Here is a 20,584-nt window from a genome sequence, read left to right on the forward strand (position 1 = left end):
GGCTTGTGTTTTTGAAACCAGAGGACAGAGAGCAATCCAAGGGCAGATACTCTCTTATCCTGAAGCAGCGTTTCCTTTCGTGGAACTGTTACAGCATTAATGCAACTTCCCGTAGCCTAGATACACCCAGCCTGTTTGGCTTTGCTGCAGTGTGTCTCTTACCTGGTTTTGTTTCACCTCTATCCAGTGTTGTATTGCTCTCAGCACAGGGATGGATCCTTTTAGTACTGGGCTGGACTGGGGCCTCCAGGTCTTCAGAGACTTTCCTGCTGAACGGGAAACTGCCCTACTGCAAAGCAGCAACACCCAAGAGTAAAGGAACCTTTCAGCAGCTCCCCAGGCAGCAGCTGCATGGCCCAGTAGAATTTATGCTCTCTTTCCTTTGCAGCTGGCTTCAGGAAGCAGCCATTTGTATAGGGATGAAGAAACAAATCCCTGTTGGCTAATGTTTGCTTAGAAATCACCTCGTTGAAGTGATTGGGAAGTTAATTTCACTGTTGGTTTTGGTACTGCTGTTAAATAGCACTGGATGAACGCAAGCAGATTCTGAATGCAATAACTGCTTATTTGTGATAGCAGCTAGTGAACTGGTAACTTGCTGAGCCTCATTTTACTTTTTGGGGTTGCTTAAAACAGTAAGGATAATTTTAAGAGACAGTTTTAAGGTTGACAATGAAAGGAAGTGGGTATATATGAAATCAGCATTTGGATGTTGCAGACACATGTAGGTTACCATGTTCTCAGCGATGCTTGGGTGTTGTATTTTTGCAGAAAAAGTTTTGAGACTACTTGAAGGTAGATTGGAAGCCCTGGCCAAGAAAGCTCTACTTACAATGCAGTATTTGATCATTTAATTCCTAATGAATCTTTTGATGTTGCATAGATGCTGGGACAATTACGGAAGTAACATGCTTCATTTAATTTGATCACATGTAACACTTTGTTCCTTAAAGAAAAAAAATGCATGTTTTTTTATTTCTGATCCTGTTCTTTAAATCTTTTCTCTTACACTTGCTTGGTGTTATTTTTGTTTTGCATTGCTGTAAGTTTCTCATTGCACTTGTGTGATCTTCCATAAAGCGTGGAAAAGCATCAGCTTCTGTCTATGGGCCGCGCACATTTTCATGCTTGTGCTCTTTCAGAGAAGGGTGGGCTCTGAGTTTGATTTCTGACTTTGCCCCTCTTGTCCTTTGTTGTTCAGCACATCTACTCAGAAGTTAAGGAGCGAGATGTTGAAGTTTGGCGGCTTCTCTGTAGAGGTGTGACTACTGGTTGTGCCTGAAGTGTGGGAGGCAGGCAAAACCACGAGGATACATCATGGCAGGAGTGGCTGCAGTGCAGAAGTGTACCCTCAGTCTAATCTATAAAAGCCTTCAGTGAAGTAAAAATCAGATCACAACTTGGCTGACTCAGGGCATATGCAGGAAATTGCTGGTTACTTATTGACAGATCATTAAGACTGATTGGGAGAGGTTTTCTTGTGGTGCTTCCACTAGACCTTTTGCTAGAGGAGAAAAATTTAGGGCAAGGGAGGAGAGATGAAGCACCTTAGAGTGGAGACAGGGCTGACAGTTCAGGTTATGCTCCGTGCTGTGGGTACTCCAGTGATCCACAGGCCAGTGATCTGCTTTTTAGCTCAGGCTTAACTAGGTGGGCAGCCTGAAAGCCAGCATGCTGAAGTGTCAAGCAGCTGCCTCTCATCGTTGGAGGGCAGTCAGGAAGGAGACTGTGTCCCAGGGCAGAGCTAGCCAGCAATCAAGCGCTGAGCTGAAGAAGGTGACTTGTGTGAAATGGGACAGTCTGCAGCCATAGCACCATTATCAGAGTTACCCTTTACTGGTTTTAAGGTGCCTGACCATGAGGTGGGTGGCTGGTATCATGGGTTGGACCCTGCAGGGCTCAGGCAGCATTAATGGAGTGGGGACTGACTACAGGTGACTGCACATTGTTTGGCAGCCACTTGCAGTGGGGGCTGATACCTGGATGTTTGTGTTTTCCATAGCATGGAGTATCACTTGGGTACAGCACACTGAGGAAAACAGGCTGTGTTAGAGTCCATGGCCAGCTTGTGCAAATTAAAGCAGCAATTGCTTTGGGCCAGCTAAGCTGTCTGGGAGCAGTAAATAACTGCAGTGATCGTCTCTTCTGTGACCTACGCTGAATTTAGGCGTTAACCTGTTAGGTTCCCTTCTCATCCTTTTGTCAGCAATGTGTGTTTGAATGCCAAGGGCTTAGATGTACATCCATTCCTTTTGCTTTTTGTCACTCAATTTATTTTCCTCGCTGGAGAGTTGTTCTCCCAAGCAGCAGTCCTGCTTCAGGTATATGGGGTGTTCCCAAACTTCATGAGATGAGGAACAAACTCCAGGAGCCTTGGGATCCCTGTTGCCTACAGCCATATGGCCCTGCCTGTGTCTTTTGCCCATTTGCTTTCTGATGTCTCTTACACTTTTGTGGTATTATTCTAGTAGTCCAAATCTTTTCAACCTTATCTCTGCACTAAATTTTTATTTTGTCTGAGTTGTTTTCTTTTTCTCCCATGCTCTTGTTTCACAAAACCAACTACGTCATTCAACTGGAGTTATCTTTGAACTGTGCTGTTTTCTGTGTCATGTCCGCAGGGCATGGAAGGAGTTGCTCTTGACTGTCAACAGGGGTCTAAACTGGTTTTGTTTTTGTTTTTTTTTATTTATTTACTGTAGTTGCTGAACAAACCGGAAAACTGCTGCGGACTTAAGGAAAGTCAAATACTTTCTTTGCTTAGTGACATCGGTATGTAGTCTAGTGCCTTTCTTGTGCTTTGGTGTTTTTTGTTGTTGTTTGCTTGGGGGGTTTTTGTGGTTTTTTTTTTTGGGGGGGGGTGTTAATTATGTGTAATGGCATGTTGCTTTTTCAGCTGACCCTGAAAAGGGGACTTAGGAGAACAGGGTGTTAAATCAAATCAGGTTTCTATTGCAGAGGAAGGACTTGATATCCCTACTGATCACAGAGACAAGAAGCTTTCACTAATGACCTGTCTGTGGAATGGAATTTGAAAACCTGTGTAGCGGTCAGTTGTATGTAACTATGACCTTAACATTTTATTTTGTTAAGGCCACGTTTTTCCATTCAAACCCCGTTTCAGTACATGACTCTGGGAGTGTCAAACCGTTATGTTATTTGAAGGAATGTAACTTTTACAAGCCAAAAAGCAAAAACCAATGTGACAAGTGCCAAAGTTGCCCTATGGCTTCTCTGTGTAGGTTTTGCTTAGTAGGAGGGAAATTTTGTTTGTTCAGGGTGACACTACAGAGGAGATGACAAACTGGAGTGGAGCTGAGAGCAAGATAGGTAAGAGCATAGCAGAAGAGGAAGCCAACTATGCGAGGGCTAGTCCAGCAATCTTCTGGCTAATGATTTGCTCTCAACTGAGGGTTGATTAGGTAGGCAATCCCAAAATAAGCATGTCTAAATGTTGAGAAGCTTCTTGTTTTGGAAAAGCAATTCTGTTGGTCTGCATTAGAGCTGTGGCTAGTGCAGTGGTGGAGATCATCGTCTCCTTTACTTAGCACTGGTGAGGCTACATCTGGATACAATTGTCCGCATCTGGCCCCAAGTTCCAGAGGGGTGTGGAGATCCTAGCAAGGACCTGCAAAGACAGCACAAGGCCTGGAGCACCTGACCCACCAGGAGATGGGCTTATTGAGTCTGGCCGCAAGGGAGGCTGAGGAAGGTCTGAGTGCTACAGAAAAGGGCACTTGTAAAGGTGATGGATAGGACTAAACTGTACTTGATGAGCAGCATAACAAGGGCACCAGCCCTATGTTGCACAATGGCAACTTGAAGCGCGAGGATGGAGAGGAAATTTCCTTTGCCACTAACACTGCCGTTGGGCTGCGTATGGCCCTAAGAAAGGTCCCAAGGCAGCCTGCAGGGAAGTAGAGTGATGACAAGATGAAAATTAGCCAGACATCAACTTGATTTGCATTACAGAAGGTGTCTGATGTCTGTGGATTTCAGATTCTGCAGTTTGGAAAGGGAGCAGGCAGCAAATCCATACAGGATGGGAGTAGCCCAAGGTGACACCACTGCTCATGGGGAGCAATTTAATTTGATACCTTTGGGTGCCTGCTTTAAAGCCATTTCCCAAGGCTGTAGTAATCTAGGAGAATGATTCTATGACAGACTTGCTGGCATCCAGGAATGTTTCATCAAATATCTCATTTTTCAGACTGTTGAGCTGTAGCTTGCTTGATGCCAAATTCTTGATCACTGAGGGAACTGTAAGAAAATAAAAGATGTGAGACTTGAAACTGGCCTTCCTTTAGAAAGTACCTGGCTTCTTGGACACCATTGGAGGGACAAGTCATCTGTTTGAGCACGATGCCTACTGATGGTTTCTTTAGCAATTAGGCTTTCCAGTAGAGCTCCTTGGCTTTTTAGTTCTCTTACAGATAACATGTCTGTACTTGTAGGAATGAAGCTAGTTTTGGCAGGAGAAAGCATTTTAGATGTATTGGCCTGGGCTTCTGTCTTTCAGTGCTCAGAGGGCTCAGCTGAGTTCCTGAAATCAAGCACAACCCTGTATTCCTTCCTCCTTATTCCCCTTCCACCTGCAGAATGGGGTCTATTGTCTTCATAATGAGTTAAATGTCTCTGGCATGTCTTTGGCAAAGAGTTGAAACTGCAGTGGAGAAGAAATGCAAGTTAAAGCTGGTAAATGTGTAATGATAAATCAGTGAAGGTTGAAGACTTTCTCCCAGATGGGAGAAAGTGTTTGAACTGTGGACAAGGCATGTTGGTTGAATATTTCTCTTAAAATAACGAATTTATATAGTCACGGCTGGTTAGAAGCAGGCTTTACACGATGTGCAGTCAGAATATCTTTTGCATAGGAAAATTTAAAATACTCCCATGGTGGAGATGAGAAAATACAATACCTGCCTTGGGCCTTTCATGGGACCTTTTCTTTTATTTCCACTTGACCATCTCCCAAGATTGAAACGTCATTACTTTGAAAGAAAAAAAATAAAAACCAAACTTCAGATTTTGTGGGTGGTCTTTTGCTTTTTGGCTGTGTCCTGTGGCAGACACTTGGTAATCTTTTATTTAGCAGCCAGTGTTGTTATTTGGGTGGATCGGTAGTGAATTTTCCCTTTCCTGCAGGCAGGATTTCTCTTGTTTTCATTTTTGTTAGTGGCTCTGCAGTCCCCTCAAGGCAGTTCAAGTGTGGACTGTTGCCACAAGGCAAAGTCCTGCTCTTTGGCTTTTCTTGGGGCGTGCTCCTCTTCCCTCCCCTGTTGCAGTCACTCCCATACCCAGGCAAGGAGCAGGTTCTGGAAACCAGACTGGCTAAAACCTGATTATTTGTTTCTTAGCAGTTTCCAGCTGGATTGGTCCCAGGATCAAGCTGATCATGTGGCGCCATAAATACTTGCGCCACCATGGAAATTACTTCTGGGAAAGGAGGGTTTGGGACCCTGTGTTCCTTCTGGGGACAGCCCTCACATAGGCTGGCTTAAAGAAATCATGGAATTTCAGTGGTGGGGATGACAGAAGTGGTGCTACTTTGAGCACATCAGTCCCTCATCAGCAGAGGGGAAGCCTTGAGCCCCTAAGTTCAGTGTTGTTAATACTTACTGGGGCATTGCTGGTGGCATCTCAGTCAGCTGCTCCATGCAGTGTTAACCAGAAACTGCCCAGCAGTCGTTTTTTAGCTCCAGCAGTGCTTCTGCTTCGTTGCAGCTTCACTGATGGGGTGGTTTGCGATGTGGTGCTTTGGCAGTAGTGGCAGTTTACTAGAAGCTTTGTAAGCCACTATTTGGCAGTAGTTTTAGGTCAAAGGGAAACAGCTTGTTTCATTTGCTTAATTTCAGTGCTTTCTTTCATCAGCATCTTGCATAACGTGTTCACATATATAAATAGCTCCTTTTGTTACCTTGTGTTAATTTACCAAGATCTTAGGCTAGAGGACACGCAGGGCTGTTTCAGGCTGCCTGCACATTTTGGAGACCTGTTTTGCTTGTCTGCATGCTGTGGTTCATTTTGTAACTACAGTTTGAGAGGAATTCAGCAGCTTCTCTTGTAAGGGCAAGACATGTGACCTGCAGTTATGCCATGAGATCTGAACTCTGTAGCAATCTCCATTTCTGCAGAGCAGAGGAACAGAGCTAATTCAGTCCTACAATAAATATCATGAATCTGTTGAGTCAATAGTTCTTAATGGTGCTTTAAACTGAAGATTTATTGATGTCAACCCCAAAGTTAGGGATGTTAGATTTTTATCAGATGTATCTTTAATCAGTGTGAGTTTATTTTATATTAAATCAAACACATGTCTTTCAGGGTCTGGTATCCAGTATTTGCATGAAAACAGAATTATACACAGAGATTTAAAGCCTGAAAATATTGTTCTTCAAGATGAAGGTGGAAAGGTAAGCCAGGGGGCCTCTGTCAGTAGTGTTTCCACTGCCACTTCTGGAAGTTGTCAGCAGCTTGGTCTGATCTGAGAGAAACAATGGAGAACAAGTAGTTCATGTCATTGAACTGGGCTGAAAACTCAACTGTGAATTTAGTAAAAGTTTATGTTGTCTTGAAGCCACAAACTCGGTTTTGCTTATTATTAAATCCTTGTCATTAAAACCAAATGACTTTGGCTTCCATTCAGGAACCCTGCCTGCAACAGAATATGAATAATTAAGAGATTGTAGTGTGTCCCTGTGTGTGTGGCTTTGAGGGCTGCATGTAAAATCAAGCCAAGTTCAAAGAATCGACCTAATGGATTTCTTAGTGAAAATTGCTTTCTTTATTGTTACTCTTTAAACAAATTACTTTCAACTCACAGTTAAAAAGCTAGCTACTCTGTTTGGCCAAGCTGTAACTGGCAAGCTACTTTATTTAAAATCCAGTCTTGAGTTGAGACAGGTGGACAGCGCCAACTTACGTGTTGAAACAGCAAGCCTTAACACTGTGTCACATGCAGAAGCTTTGCTGTGGACTTTCTCCGGAACTTCCATTCTGGCTTTCCTCTTGAGTGTATGCTGTGGATGTAACTGCACAGTTTTTGGGTTGTTTGGTGAGTGTGTTTTTCTGAATTTGCTCTTCTGATTAATTATTTAAACTGTTTACAGATTGTTCACAAAATAATAGACCTGGGATATGCAAAGGATCTGGATCAAGGAAGTTTGTGCACTTCATTTGTTGGAACATTACAATATTTGGTAAGACTGGGGTTTTTTTCATTTATACAAGTGATGTGGTATTGCCACATTTTATAGAATCACAGAAGTGTGTGTCAGAAGGAACCGGCAGAGATCCCTTCTTCAGCCTCCTGCTCATAGCAGGACTGTCACCAGCACTAGGTCAGGGCAGCTGTGGCTTGGCCCAGCCAAGCCCTGAAACATCCAAAAATGGAGCTCCCACATTTTCCTGGAGACCTGTCCCAAGGGTTTTCCCTCTGCAGGGGAAGAAGTGTTTCCTCATGTCCAACCTGAACCTCACAGATGGTGATCTGGGGCTGTTGCCCCTCACTGTATCACCTGTCACTTCCAAGATGAGTTTGGCCCTGTCCATCTCCTCTATGCCTTCCTGTGCCACGGCTGGGAGCTGCTCTCAGCCTGCCCCCAGCTCTGGCCTCCCCACAGCCAGACAGCAAGCCCAGCTCCCTCCTATTCCTCATGGATTGGGCGCTCTAGGCCCTGACCCACTGGGCAGTGTAAGCGGGGCCACATCAGCGTCCCCATGCTGCCCTGGAATTGGGGCCATGCCTAGACACAGCTTTGTCTCTGCAGAAATGCAAGTAAATAGATGACCTGAAATACTAATTTCAAAGTGTCTTTTTATGATCCTTTTTAGGCTCCAGAACTCTTTGAGAATAAATCCTACTCAGTTACTGTTGATTACTGGAGCTTTGGAACGATGGTGTTTGAATGCATTGCAGGATTTAGACCTTTCTTACATAATCTACAGCCGTTTACCTGGTAAGACACTTTACTCTGCAGGATGTGATGCCAGGCAATAGGAATGACAGCTGCTGTGTGTGGTGAGGTGACAGTGTGGATATTTTTATATTTCCACTTCTTACTTTGCAATACCAGGAGTATACATAAGCTTGGATTTTAAAAGGGTGGTCCTACAACAGGAGAAAATAGGAATCTTGCTTTTCTGTTAGCATTGAAATAATAACAGGAGAAAAGGTAAATCTGAGGTTTTATGCAAGTGTTAGCTTAAAAAATTCTTACGTGTTAACAAAAAATAATTTTAACCATGTTGCAATGGTTTCCCTTTTAATTGCTAAGCTTTGGGAGTTCATTATTTAAATAGTTCAGTACTTTTTTGCATTTATTCCAGCATGGAAAACTTGATTTCCTAATGTAAGTAGGAGAAGACTAATGCATGAATGAGATTAGAAACAGCTCTTCCCTATCCATAAAAGAAGGAAGAGAACAGCACAGGCCATACACATACAGCTTCAGTTCGAGTTGGGGCTGACTGTGACACAGAGCAGGCTGGCAGCCTCCCGGAGCAAGAGGCATGCAGCTGCCTCACAGCTGACTGATGGCTGTAAACTTGCCCCAGGAAATCCTGCTGCTCTGAAGCAGATGAGCTCTAGGCAAGGTTCAGACCAGTGGTGAAGTGAGGAAACAGACACAGTTGCTGGTGATGCTTTCCTTGGATCCAAGAGCCTGCAGTGTTTTTAACACTTATTAGGTGCTTCACTCAGATCAAGGTAAGGGCAGTGGTTTTGCCAGATGACTCTTGCAAATCTTATCTGCCTCAGTGTGTGGAGGCTGATTTTGTTGGTGCAGGCTTGCTGTGTGGGCAGTGAATTGTTACCTGTTGACTCTCTTGTTTGATGGCTGTCCAGACCTCCTTCCAAGCAGATGCAAAAATGTTTCCAAAGACAGTTAATTTCAAGGGCTTCCCTCTTCCACTTGGAGATATTCTGGATCTGTTGTTTGAAAATGTCTTTGTCCTGAAAGAAGAGCTTCTTTTCTAAAGCTACTAGACTCTGGTGCTTTTTGCTGCTGCCATATTCAATTGGCCCTTTACAGAAGTAACATTGTCAGTATATCCACAAAGGATTTTATTTTCTAGGCATGAAAAAATCAAGAAGAAGGATCCAAAGCACATCTTTGCTTCTGAAGAGATGAATGGGGAGGTTCGCTTTAGTACCCATTTGCCACAGCCTCACAGCCTCTGTGGGTAAGTGTGTCCTTGTGGCAATGTGTGATAATTTTTGGCTTGTCTTTTAAACTGAGGGCTTGTCCTCTTTTATCCCAAGCACTGTGGGGTCCTCCTTCTTTCTCCTAAGGAGTGTTTCAAGCTCCTGGCAAGCCACTGTTTGCTGTTAAGGAATAGCCCATAGCCACATGACTTTTGGTTTTTTTTGATACTTTGGACTGTCCCTATAGTTTGTGGGATGATGACAGTTCACCTTGCAGTGTGAACTCTGCAACTGCTTTCCACCCGTTATCACAAGGCCACTGAGTAACATCTACCTGATAACTTGATGGTACTGAATCTCATAAACCAAGGGCTTGAGTTAGCTGCTCCATGAAAGCAGAAGTTTCTAGTACTTGTGTTGTGGAAAAACCTGCTGCAAGTCCAGGCCAAGAGGCCACAAAGATGGTCAGAGCCTGTTGAATAGAGCATACGAGGAGAGGCCCATGAAGCTGGGCCACTTCAGTCTGGCAAAGAGAAGGCAAAGGGGGGTCTAATTTTGTCTTCTACTATCTGTTGAGGAGTTACAGAGACAATGGATCTAGGCTCTTCTCAGAGGGCCAAAGCAAAAGGACCAAAGGCAACAGCACAAGTTACAACAAGGGAAGTGAAATTTGGGCACAGGAAAAAGGTTTCCCCATGCTAATGATGCATCCTTGGGGCTGCAAGCAGTGAGGGATCCACATCTGTGGAACTGCCTAAACTTGATTGGACACAGCCCTGAGCAGCCTGCTGTAGCTGTGACATTGGCCCTGCTGTGGGCTAGAGCTCAGACCGAAGACCTCCAGGAGGGCCTTTTAATTGGTCTGTACCAAGTCAGAAGTCAGACTCTAATCATTTGTCACTTATTTAGCACTTGTGTCTTTAGATGTGCCCAGGTTTGCAGCACAACTGATTGGCACCGTTAGATTTCTAGGAAAAGTACTGGAGCCAAGAATGAAATAAGTAGCTTTGTGCCAGTGCTTTAGGCTTTTTGTGCTGTGCCCTGTCTTCAGGGACATTCCTGACATTAAACTTACATGCTGCTTGGTGTGGATGAACATGGAGGAGAACCTTCCAGGTGGCTCTGCAACGTGAGAATGGTTATTCTGCAGACAAGGCTTTGAAAACTATTTTATTTTATGGATGGGGTTTGGAGGAAAAAGAACCAAAACCCAATTCACCTTATCCATTTTGACACGCCTTACTGATGTGTCAAAATACTTTTGACTCAATGAATAGGAGTCAGAAAAAGTGTACTGCAGGGTATATTGGATGGGGGTTTGCACCTGCTGAGGTCTGTAAAGACTTTGGTTACAGTGGGGATGCTCACTCTGGATGTGCTTTCCTCCCCTTCTAGGCTTTCCCTGCTGTCAGGATGAGTGACTGCAGTGAAATCTATGTTCTTCATGCATGTTCGTTGCACACACATGGTCTCTTAACAAAAGAGTTGTAACCTTGTAACTGTATTGTAACCTGTTGTGAGATCCTAGTTTCCCAAGTGGAAACTGAGCGTTGTGGAATATCTGCCTTCTCTTTCTTATGGCCCTTCTGTTTTAGTTTAATTGTAGAACCAATGGAGAATTGGTTGCAACTGATGCTGAATTGGGATCCACAACAGCGGGGTGGAGGTTTAGATCCTGAGACCAGTCGTCCAAAGTGTTTCCTAATAATGGATCACATACTGAATTTGAAGGTGAGTGAGGGTTGATACTGGGTTTAAAGGCCTACTGAAAGCATCTCTGAGAACAGAAAGGGTGTTCAGTGGCACAAAGCTATAATCCTGGCATCATCCAGCTGCAAGATCATGAGGAGTATCTTTCTTGGTATGAGGAAGTGAGCGTGTATAAAGCCTGTCTATTGCATGTCTGAAGGCAAAATATCACCAGCAATATTAATCTCTAGGTTTACACTTGGAGGAGAAGAATGACCCTGTATTACTGTCTGTCGTCTCAAAAGGACTCACCAAGATCAAGTAATGGCTTAATATTTGCTAGTAACAGTGTTCCTCAACTATCAGGAGTTTACTACTGATGCTGTGACCTCCAGGCCCATGTACCTGTAGTATAACAGAGATTACATTCACCTGACTCTTCCCCTTCAAGTAATTATTGGAGCTTTGCTGGAGTAAGATGAGCTGAGGCAAGCAAGTATAGAAGCCAGAGGATAATTTTGCCTGATCTGGAAGGACTTCAGAGGAATTAAAGCTAAAAACACAAAATATTGTGCCCATAGTTGGGATTTGTCAAAATCTGTATATTGTGGTTTGGGTCCTGCAGTCTGACCAGATACAATAAAACTGTAGAGAGGGCCCTGAGAGTCGTGGGAAGACAAGCACTGATATGTAACAGCTTATTTGTATGGAGGGATTAAAGGAAACGTAACTCCATTTTTTGGGAGTAGTACTGGCCAGCATCAGAGACAGCAAGGTTCAAGATGGCCTTTATGCTAGGTTGTCACCATTCTTTTGATGTAATTAAGCTGCAGCGTGGCTTGTGAAGGCTATTAGTATGTCTGATTGTAATTTTCTCTGACATTAAAAGTTACAGGCACAGGCTTTGAGTGTTGTGGGTTTGGTCCTGAACTTGATTATTGTAGTAATTAAAACTCAAACGATGTTCTCAGTCTAACATGTTAATTGCTACGTGCTCCCTCCCAGACCTTTGTGTCCTTTGTCTTTGATAGCAGTGACTTGTAATCAACTTGTACTCTTTTTACAGATAGTACACATCCTAAATATGACCTCCGCCAAGATTGTTTCATTTCTCTTGTACCCCGAGGAAAGCCTTCATTCCCTTCAGATTCGGATTGAGTTTGAAACTGGAATAAGTACTGGAAATCAGGAACTGCTGTTAGAAACAGGAATTTGCCTGGACCCTCGGAAACCTGCTTCCCAGTGTGTTATTGATGGCGTAGTAAGAATGATTCTGTTTAATGTCTTTCACATTATCAGGGAATTTAAAATCTTGGGGAAGTTAAATTGCCTTAATCTTTTCCCGCTGGAGACAGTTCTGTAAGTGTAGTAACTCTTCAGGTATAGCATTATTTCCTTTATCAGCTAACATAAGCAGATTCTTACGGTTATACTCTGTCTAAATATTTAAATAAAGTAACTTGCTAGCAAAGGGTCCTGTCCTGTGTTTCTGTGGGATCTATCAAAATCACATTTTTAAGGCCCCTGATAAGAAGAGTGTCTGCCCACAGTAATAAATTCATAATGTAACAAGGACCCGCTGGGTTACTAGGAGCACTGTTTGAGATTTCTCTTGTTTATGGTCTTTTCTCTTTTCTCACTAGAGAGGCTGGGATAGCTACATGGTCTATTTGTTTGATAAAAGCAAAACTGTCTATGATGGACCCTTTGCTTCTCGGAGTCTGTCTGACTGTGTAAATTACATTGGTAAGTATACTGGAGAGCAGCTGGGAACTGAAAGCGCTGCTTCTCACGTAATATGAAGTAGATTTGCCATACAAATCTGTGTGTATTATCTTGAAGGGCACTGTCTAATTCAGAGAGGACTATTTGAGAAACCTGGAGCAGCCTAACAAAATTTCATCTACAGTGCTGTATCTCCACGTTTTTTAGATTTAACCATTCAGAGAATTTATTGCCCACCCTTTGGGAGCTCTCCTATAGAGAAAATTAAGAATTCATTTAAGGTTTTTGCCCTTATATTAAATTCTGTGCACTGAACAGTATCTGCCCCGCCTAAACACCTGAACCTAAGTATTGCCCCACTTAAACAGAACCATGATGTGAATGAAGGCTTGGGAGATAATATGTGCAACCTGATGTTGTAGCCTAGAGAGGGAAACTTCTGTCTGTACACTACATCCTGGAAAGAAGATTTTATCTTGGGGGCAGTGATTTCATTTGCACAGCCTTCTGATCTGCTGATGGGTCTTGTCCCTTCACACCCACAGAGTGTTACAGTGACATCATGCTGGGAGGTGTTTGCAGAACTTGAGTGATAGGCCACATAGACATCCTTCAGTGGTACCAAGGGTCAGGGACCGTCTTATCTTAGGGTTTAGCATCTGTAGAAGTTATATACGCATCCCTTCTCCTCCCTGTGCACAGGTACAAACAGGTTATAGCTTCTTGCAGTCCTGGCTCCTGAGACTGGGTGCTTTGGATGCTCATGAGTAGTTGCCCTCCTACAGCTCTTCTAGATATGCTTCTGAATACCATATTAGCATCCTGAGGGTAGAGGTTACCTTTTTTGCCCTGTACTGTCTGTGATAGTTGCATTTCAGCTGCGATCCATCTCTCATGTCTCGCCTAAGTTGAATGAACAGGTACCTTGCTCTATGCTGCTGATCATTCTGGCACTACACAAGGAAACTCAGCTTACTCTGATCACAGAGACAAGCCAGCGTGTTTGGCCATGTTGCACCAGTTGCTGTCATTCCCTTGTGGAGGTTATGAACTAGAACTGGTCTTTGGAGACACTTGGCAGAGGTTCAAAACCTCTTGTACTGTCTTCCCAGCAGCTTTCAGCTCTAGTGTGTCCATAAACCTATGGGACTGATCCTACTTCTAGTCTCACCAAGCAGAGCCAAGTGTTTGAGACCGTCTAGGCCCCTCTTGAGTTGTTAGGAGTAGAGCCTGCCTATTGCTGCATGGATATTGGTGGGATCTGCTCCAGTTGGTCCCACTTAGTTCTGGTGCTGTTGTGTGGCCCTGGCATTATCAATACACTTTTTTAGACCATGCATGAAAGCTGCTTCTCGGCTTACAGCTTCCCTTACATGTCTCCTGAAACAACAGTGGTCACCTGCAGGACCAAATATACCTCTATGAAGATGTGTGTATATGTATGTATACCCATTATACTTGTATGAAGGACCTTGTATATCTCTATGAAGGAAAAATTAGCGCCAAGGGTCAGGAGACATCTACTAGGTTATTGCATGTAAAGGAAATGCCATGTGACATAAAGCTACTGTTAAGTTGCTGAGTTTTCTTTGGCCTGGCTCTGCAGAAGTTGTGCTGGTTTTCCCTGTCTCCTTTTATTGTCACTCAGGTTTATTCTGATTGGGGTTTTTTTCCTGTGTTCTGGGCTATTTAACTTTGGTGAATATCATTGTGTGGCATCGTTGTGCTGATTCTTTTGGAGCTAAGGCTTTTTACAACATGTTTATTGATACCTACCCCAACGTACTGACAGTTCCCTGTCTGTAGGAGAACATGCCTGAGTCCTGCATCTTTTCCCCTTAAACATCTACACCAGCAATCTGGGAAGAAATGTACAAAAGTTTGAACACATCTTCAGATGAAACACAAGTCAGGACACTGTCCAATATCAGCTGATTAAATGGAGCAATTAAATTTACTTTGCTAGCTTGGGCAACTGCTTTAGATAGATGTTTTGTATAAACCCACCCATGGGTCCTGCCTTGTGCCGTTTCATGTAGTGTGAACTGTGTCTGCTAGTGCCATCAGACCAAAGTGATCAAAGAAAATCGGTACTGGAGTAGCTGTGAGTTCAAACGTGAGCTGTTGCCTGGCCAGTAGCAGGCTGTCAAATCACCTGGGGAGCCATAGCATGAAAAGCTTATACATGCTTAGGCAGCGTCACACACAAATTGAGCAGATCTTACGTGACTTGATCCCTTACTTTAAGCACCTGAAACAGGAATTAGGAATGTTGTAAGCACTGAAGTCCTTTCCTAGAGTTGTCCTTTCATTTGTGTACAATTGTGGTTTTTTGCATTCAGTACAGGATAGTAAAATCCAACTACCAATTCCTCAGCTGCGCAAGGTATGGGCAGAAGCAGTTCACTACGTGATTGGGCTAAAAGAAGATTATAGCAGGCTTTTCCAGGGCCAGAGAGCTGCCATGTAAGTTGTTACTCCTCATTCAGAAGATTATTATTCAAATACAGAGACTTTTTGCATGGAAATGTATTATATCTTGGGGCATTTTGGTTACCCAAAGTTTTACAGCCCTCTGCTGGTCTGTACTTTTACATTATAAAACGTAGTTGGGCTGAGAGCTTATTCCACTCCAGGAATTTTACTGCATAGTGCCTCACATTGATGATAAGTGAAAAAACTTGAACCTTGAATATAGTCACAAACTCACAGAATAGCTGAGGTTGGCAGGGACCTCTGGAACTCCTCTAGTCCAACCCCCCTGCTCAAGCAGAGTCACCTAGAGCTGGTTGGCCAGGACCGTGTCCAGAAAGCTTTTAAATATCTCCAAGAATGGACACTCCACAACCTCTCTGGGCAACCTGTGCCAGTGCTTGGTTACCCTCACAGTTAAAGAGAGTTTCTTGATGTTCAGAGGGAGCCTCCTGTATTTCATTTTTTTGCCTATTGCCTCTGGTCTTGTCACTGGGCACCACTGACGGGAGCCAGTCATGCTCTGTGCTCGGTGCACCCTCCCTTCAGGTATTTGTACGTTTTGATCCCCACTCAGCCTTCTCTTCTCCAGACTGAACAGTCCCAGCTTTCTCAGCCTTACCTCATAGGAGACAGGCTCCCAGTCCCTTAATAATGTTCTTAGCCCTTCATTGGCCTCTCTCCAGTATGTCCATGTCTCTGGTGTGGTGGGGAACCCAGAACTGGACCCAGGTGTGGCCCCACCACCAGTGCTTAATAGAGGGGAAGAATCACCTCCCTCAGCCTGCTGGCAACATTCCTCCTAAGGCAGCCAAGAATAGTCATTTCACAAGTGGTAGCAGAATGAGTGGAAATGTTTGTTATATTTGTAGGGTTTGGTCCTGTGATTGAATCACAGAATAGGCAGTGTCATATATTTCAAGTGATATAAAAGGTGCCAACATTTACCGGGGCAACATGCACTACAGGACCTTGTAAATACTAAGAAATACTCTAAAATGCACAGACCATTAAACTGAGTTTGACAGAAAAACTGGCAAATAAGGAAGTACTTTCTCTTTTGCTTGCCGAGGACCTGCAGCTTCTGAGGATATGAGATGGAGTCTATGACCCCACTGAGACTCCCTGTTCCAAGGAACTTACAAAATTTTTTGCTAGCTATGTCTTTCCTTCAGGTAATGTGACAGCACTGGCCACATCAGTCCAGATAAGCTTTTCAACTAACATGTGTTGTTCTTACTTAATTTTTTAGGCTCAGTCTTCTTCGCTATAATGCCAACCTAATCAAAATGAAAAACAATATGGTGTCAGCATCTCAGCAACTGAAAGCAAAGCTGGAATTTTTTCATCAAAGCATTCGCCTTGACCTGGAGAGATACAGTGACCAGATGGCTTATGGCATATGTACGTTTTCTGTAATGCTTGCCTGGGTGTCTTGTCTGATCCTATAAAGGATCAGACTGGCTATGAAGGACAGTGGGTAAGAACTAGCTTAAAAGAAAATGAATGCTGGTGCTGCCATTTTGTTCCTTGGCATCTTTATGGGTATGTTTTAGCTGAGGCAGATGCAGAAGGGTTTGGCAGAAGCAGAGGCAGAAGGATAAAAAGTAACATGTTTTTGGAGACCTTCAGTGACAGTGAAACAGGTGGTCAGCTGTTCCGCACTGAGAAAACCAAGCTAAGAAAACTGGAGTATTAATAGTACTGGTGATGTAAATGTTCGCTATTTATTCACTCAGAGTCTTAATTCATTTGGAGCTGTCGCTGAGCATAAAGTGGAGGGCAGAGTTGCTGCGCTTGGTGTGCAGTGGAAGGGCCACTAACCTTCCATGGCAGAAGAAACAGGCATGGTGACTGTAGAAACACCATGTTGAACAGCGCTAAGGGAGCAATTTTGCTGTGCTTGATAGCAGAAGGTAGCATTAGTCAGGATGAGAGACGAGGTGAAAAAGCACCAGCTACAGTTATTGTCACAGAAATGTCTGGGTCTTAACAAATGCTATTCAGGGGAGAATAATGGGACTTATGCATAGTTTGGATATATGGCTAAAAACTGAAACTTGAGTCAAAAATTATGACTGGGCTGAAGGATGATGGAAAATGGAAAGACTCAATGAACTGGTTTTGGACAGTCTGTGTTCAAAAGTGGCAAGTTGTTGAGCTTAATGGTGGAGTTTAAAGACTCATACTCATTTCCGGCTAGTGATTGCAAACAGTGAAATCCTACCAAAGAGTTTGTATGTGAGTTAAGATCCGGCATGAAGTTCTGAAGTTGCAACTTTGCTGTCTCTCTGTGATCTCTGGGTCATGACTCCTGCATGGAGATACAGCATCATGCCCTTTGTGTTTAAATTCAACTGATGTATGTAAAGTTTACGTCATGCTTTATTTTTGTGTCAGTATCTTTTTATAAATTAACAGCTTTCTTCTCTTCAGCTTCAGAAAAGATGCTCAAAGCCTGGAAGGAGATGGAAGAGAAGGCCTCTCAGTGTGCCCAGGTAGGGGATATTACAGAAGCTTCATTAACTCTCTGTGGAAATCATGACATTGTATGTGCCACTGTTCTGTCCCTTCAGTGTGTTTCACATCCTGCTGGCTGTGAGAGTGTGAATATCATTAGAGATGCATTAAAAAAGAAACAGCCCCCAGTCCTCAAGTATTTGAATATAGTGATTTTAACAAAACCAGTCACTAGATTCAGTTGTCTGTGTAGGAAAAGACTATAGAGACATATTATTTATTGTGCAAAAGTAGTGGTGCTGCGATGGACAAGAGTCTTCCTGATTGGATTTATTGCAGGCAAAAATTTCCATTGCTAAAAGCTGAAAATAATACCAATCACTTACTATGCAGCAATTTCAAAATTGCAGTACTTGATTTAGGAGTACAGGCATAAATTTATGGTATTCTGCAAGCAAATACGCAAACTAGTTTTTAATAAGAGTCATCCTTAATAAATTTAGAGTGGAGCTAGAGTCGGTTCTTATTCTGTGAGTAGTCCTAATGGTTAATGCTTTTGCTTGTGGTTTATGGGCAGTTAAGCTGACATAATGGCTTTGTTTCTCAGAGAGCTAGTTCTCTGCAAAAGGCTAGTTGAAATTTATCTACTGCTTAGAATTCTGATCTCTGTTTTCTGGGAATGAACATTTTAATTTTACCTCCACGGAAAATGATGACAAGACAGAGGCCTATTTGACAGAGAATAGTTTTGCCTGCAGTTCTGTCTAGACATTTATAGGGAAGGAATAAGCTTTTAGCTGTGAAAACTAGGGACAGAGTTAGGATGATTGTAGTTTATTGTCAAAAGCTGTTTCTTCTGTTGGATGTACTGAATAAAGCTTGGGAGAAGGGAGCATTCAGAACAAGTTCAAGGAAAAATCAGCACATTTGTAATGTATTTCTGAGAGTGGAGGTCTTGAAAATATCTCAAAATGTACTGGTTTTTTTGTGATAGCAGCCAGCTGCAGGAGTGCCAAGAACATTGCATGTTCTGCTGACCAGGACTGTCATGTGGTTTGCTGGTTGATGTCTTGTATTTCTTCTCTCCCCTGCAGGGAGTTTTTGTATTGGCTCTCATAGGAATACAGAGCACAGTGATTAATACATAAAAATCCCAGACACCATTAGAAACAGGAACAATAAATTACATTGTCTTATTTTTTCTGCTATGAAGGAACAGACTGGGTAATTCAGGTTCTGGCATCTGTTACCTATCTTCATCTAAGTCAAAAGGTTCTTGGAGCCTTGATTCTGCTTGGTCATATGATGGAGGTGGGAGAATTGGGACTCCCACCTGAATTCACCTCTGTTCAGCTCTTTACATTTTGGGATCTTGTTGCTCCTTGTTAGGAAGCAAGAAAGATAAAAGGGAGGCTATTTCTAACAGAATAACTCAAAGCTGTCACTGGCTGTTCCCAGAAAACCAGGAACCTCAACAAATATTGAAGACAGAATTATGTTCTGTCTTCAAGCTGTGCAGTCCACTTACGTGGTATAACTATGTCCGTTTATCAGGAATGGAAAATGTTTTCCTCTGTAATACACTGTGGTATCTCAGTCTATCTAGTGGGCAGCTTAACTTCTGTGAATTCAAGAGACACAGTTACGCTGTGTGGTGAGTCGTGGTGGTCCAGATAAAGACATTTCTTTTGATAACAGGGTTCGCTTCACATTTTTCTCACAATCTGATTCTTTTTTGACAATGTGGCTGCTCACTTCTTGGTTTATCCTTTACCTGCAAGACCTAGAGACGTCCCTTTGTGGTCAAGGGGTCACATCCCATTTATACAGCCTCATACCAAGTATTTCTGCAGTTTCAACAAGGAGTATTTTCTGGATGGTGTTCAATTTTTAGATCCTGCAGCTCCAGGTTAGAAAGGAAAAGCTTTCTAACAGCGACCAGCGTTTTCTTAACCGTGCTGAGGATCTCCAGTGCATGTTTGGCACCACATACTTACTTCTCATGCTCGGAAATGCTGGCTGCCTCACCAGACTTACTGTGAGGGTTTGGCATAAAATTAGTATCTTTTATATTGCTTTGAGGAAGATGTGAAATACCAGAGAAATGTCAGACCAAAATGCGTGTGGGAGGGTAAAGTGTGAGAGCATCCTCTGTCCATACTGTAAGAGTAGGAGAAAAGCTTTACTGCTGGAACATATGTAGAGCCAGGGAGTCTGTGTATGTGTATGCAGCATGCATCTCAAAGAGAGATCATTTATGAAGAAACTGATTTTTCTCATCCAGTGTGGATGTCTGAGATCTGGATCTAGGTGATATCATGCACTGAGAACAGTAACCTCAATTATTGTAGCAGCAGTCATGTCATAGAGCTTTTTTGCTTTTTTTCTCCTGAACTCAGCATGGAGTCAGCCCATTATCCAAACAAGTATTCTGGGGATCTTTATCTATTGCTCTCATTCTTCAGTTTGATTTGTAACTACATTTTGCCATTAGGCTGAAGATATCGGGTATCTGGATGAGCAGATCATGGCTCTGCACACAGAGATTGTAGAGCTCCAGAAGAGTCCATACGCAAGGCGCCAAGGAGAGGTTATGGAGAGCTTGTAAGTCCTTTACTTATTAATTTTATTGCACATAAATGGATTTTGTATATGTCGGTGTCTGAGGGTTTGCTTTTTTGTTGGTGGCTCCCTCAGCACTTTGACACGCACTCGTCACTTTCTGCAAACTGCGAGTACAGAATAGCTTGCAATCAGTTTTAAGATCGTTTTGCTGGTAAAAGTGAAGGTCCCACCACTTGCAGCTGTACATGCCTCCTTTGTCTTGAAGTTCTAACGATTGCTTGGCAGCCTTATAATAAGGCAGAACAGGACGCTGCTCTCTCCAAAAGTTAGCAGTGCAGGATTAACATTCAGTCACAGGACAAAACTCATCTAACTTGCCTAACTTACCCTGCAGCCACACAACAACTAGACCTGGGGAAACATGGAGAAAACAGTTGGGAAGGACAGGACACTTCCTGACACTGACTATAAAACTTCATCTTGGAAGAGGATAGTCCTCGGATATATCTTGGTCTCAACTGAGGATGC

The 20,584-nt window shown here is 43.1% G+C and overlaps 1 protein-coding gene across 4 annotated transcripts in view; it reads left to right on the forward strand.

Annotated features, from left to right (window-relative positions):
- CHUK (component of inhibitor of nuclear factor kappa B kinase complex) overlaps positions 1 to 20,584 on the forward strand; it is a 31,590-nt gene that overhangs the window by 2,441 nt on the left and 8,565 nt on the right. For all 4 annotated transcript variants that reach the window (XM_056352158.1, XM_056352160.1, XM_056352159.1 and 1 more), the window contains 12 exons: positions 2,703 to 2,772; positions 6,325 to 6,413; positions 7,110 to 7,199; positions 7,834 to 7,958; positions 9,076 to 9,183; positions 10,741 to 10,876; positions 11,901 to 12,095; positions 12,478 to 12,580; positions 14,902 to 15,025; positions 16,284 to 16,435; positions 17,468 to 17,529; positions 19,986 to 20,095. In XM_056352158.1, the coding sequence (XP_056208133.1) occupies positions 2,703 to 2,772; positions 6,325 to 6,413; positions 7,110 to 7,199; positions 7,834 to 7,958; positions 9,076 to 9,183; positions 10,741 to 10,876; positions 11,901 to 12,095; positions 12,478 to 12,580; positions 14,902 to 15,025; positions 16,284 to 16,435; positions 17,468 to 17,529; positions 19,986 to 20,095 (1,364 nt within the window). The remainder of the gene's footprint in view (positions 1 to 2,702; positions 2,773 to 6,324; positions 6,414 to 7,109; positions 7,200 to 7,833; positions 7,959 to 9,075; positions 9,184 to 10,740; positions 10,877 to 11,900; positions 12,096 to 12,477; positions 12,581 to 14,901; positions 15,026 to 16,283; positions 16,436 to 17,467; positions 17,530 to 19,985; positions 20,096 to 20,584) is intronic.

The sequence above is a fragment of the Falco biarmicus genome, chromosome 9, assembly GCF_023638135.1.
Source record: "Falco biarmicus isolate bFalBia1 chromosome 9, bFalBia1.pri, whole genome shotgun sequence".
Classification (NCBI taxonomy): domain Eukaryota; kingdom Metazoa; phylum Chordata; class Aves; order Falconiformes; family Falconidae; genus Falco; species Falco biarmicus.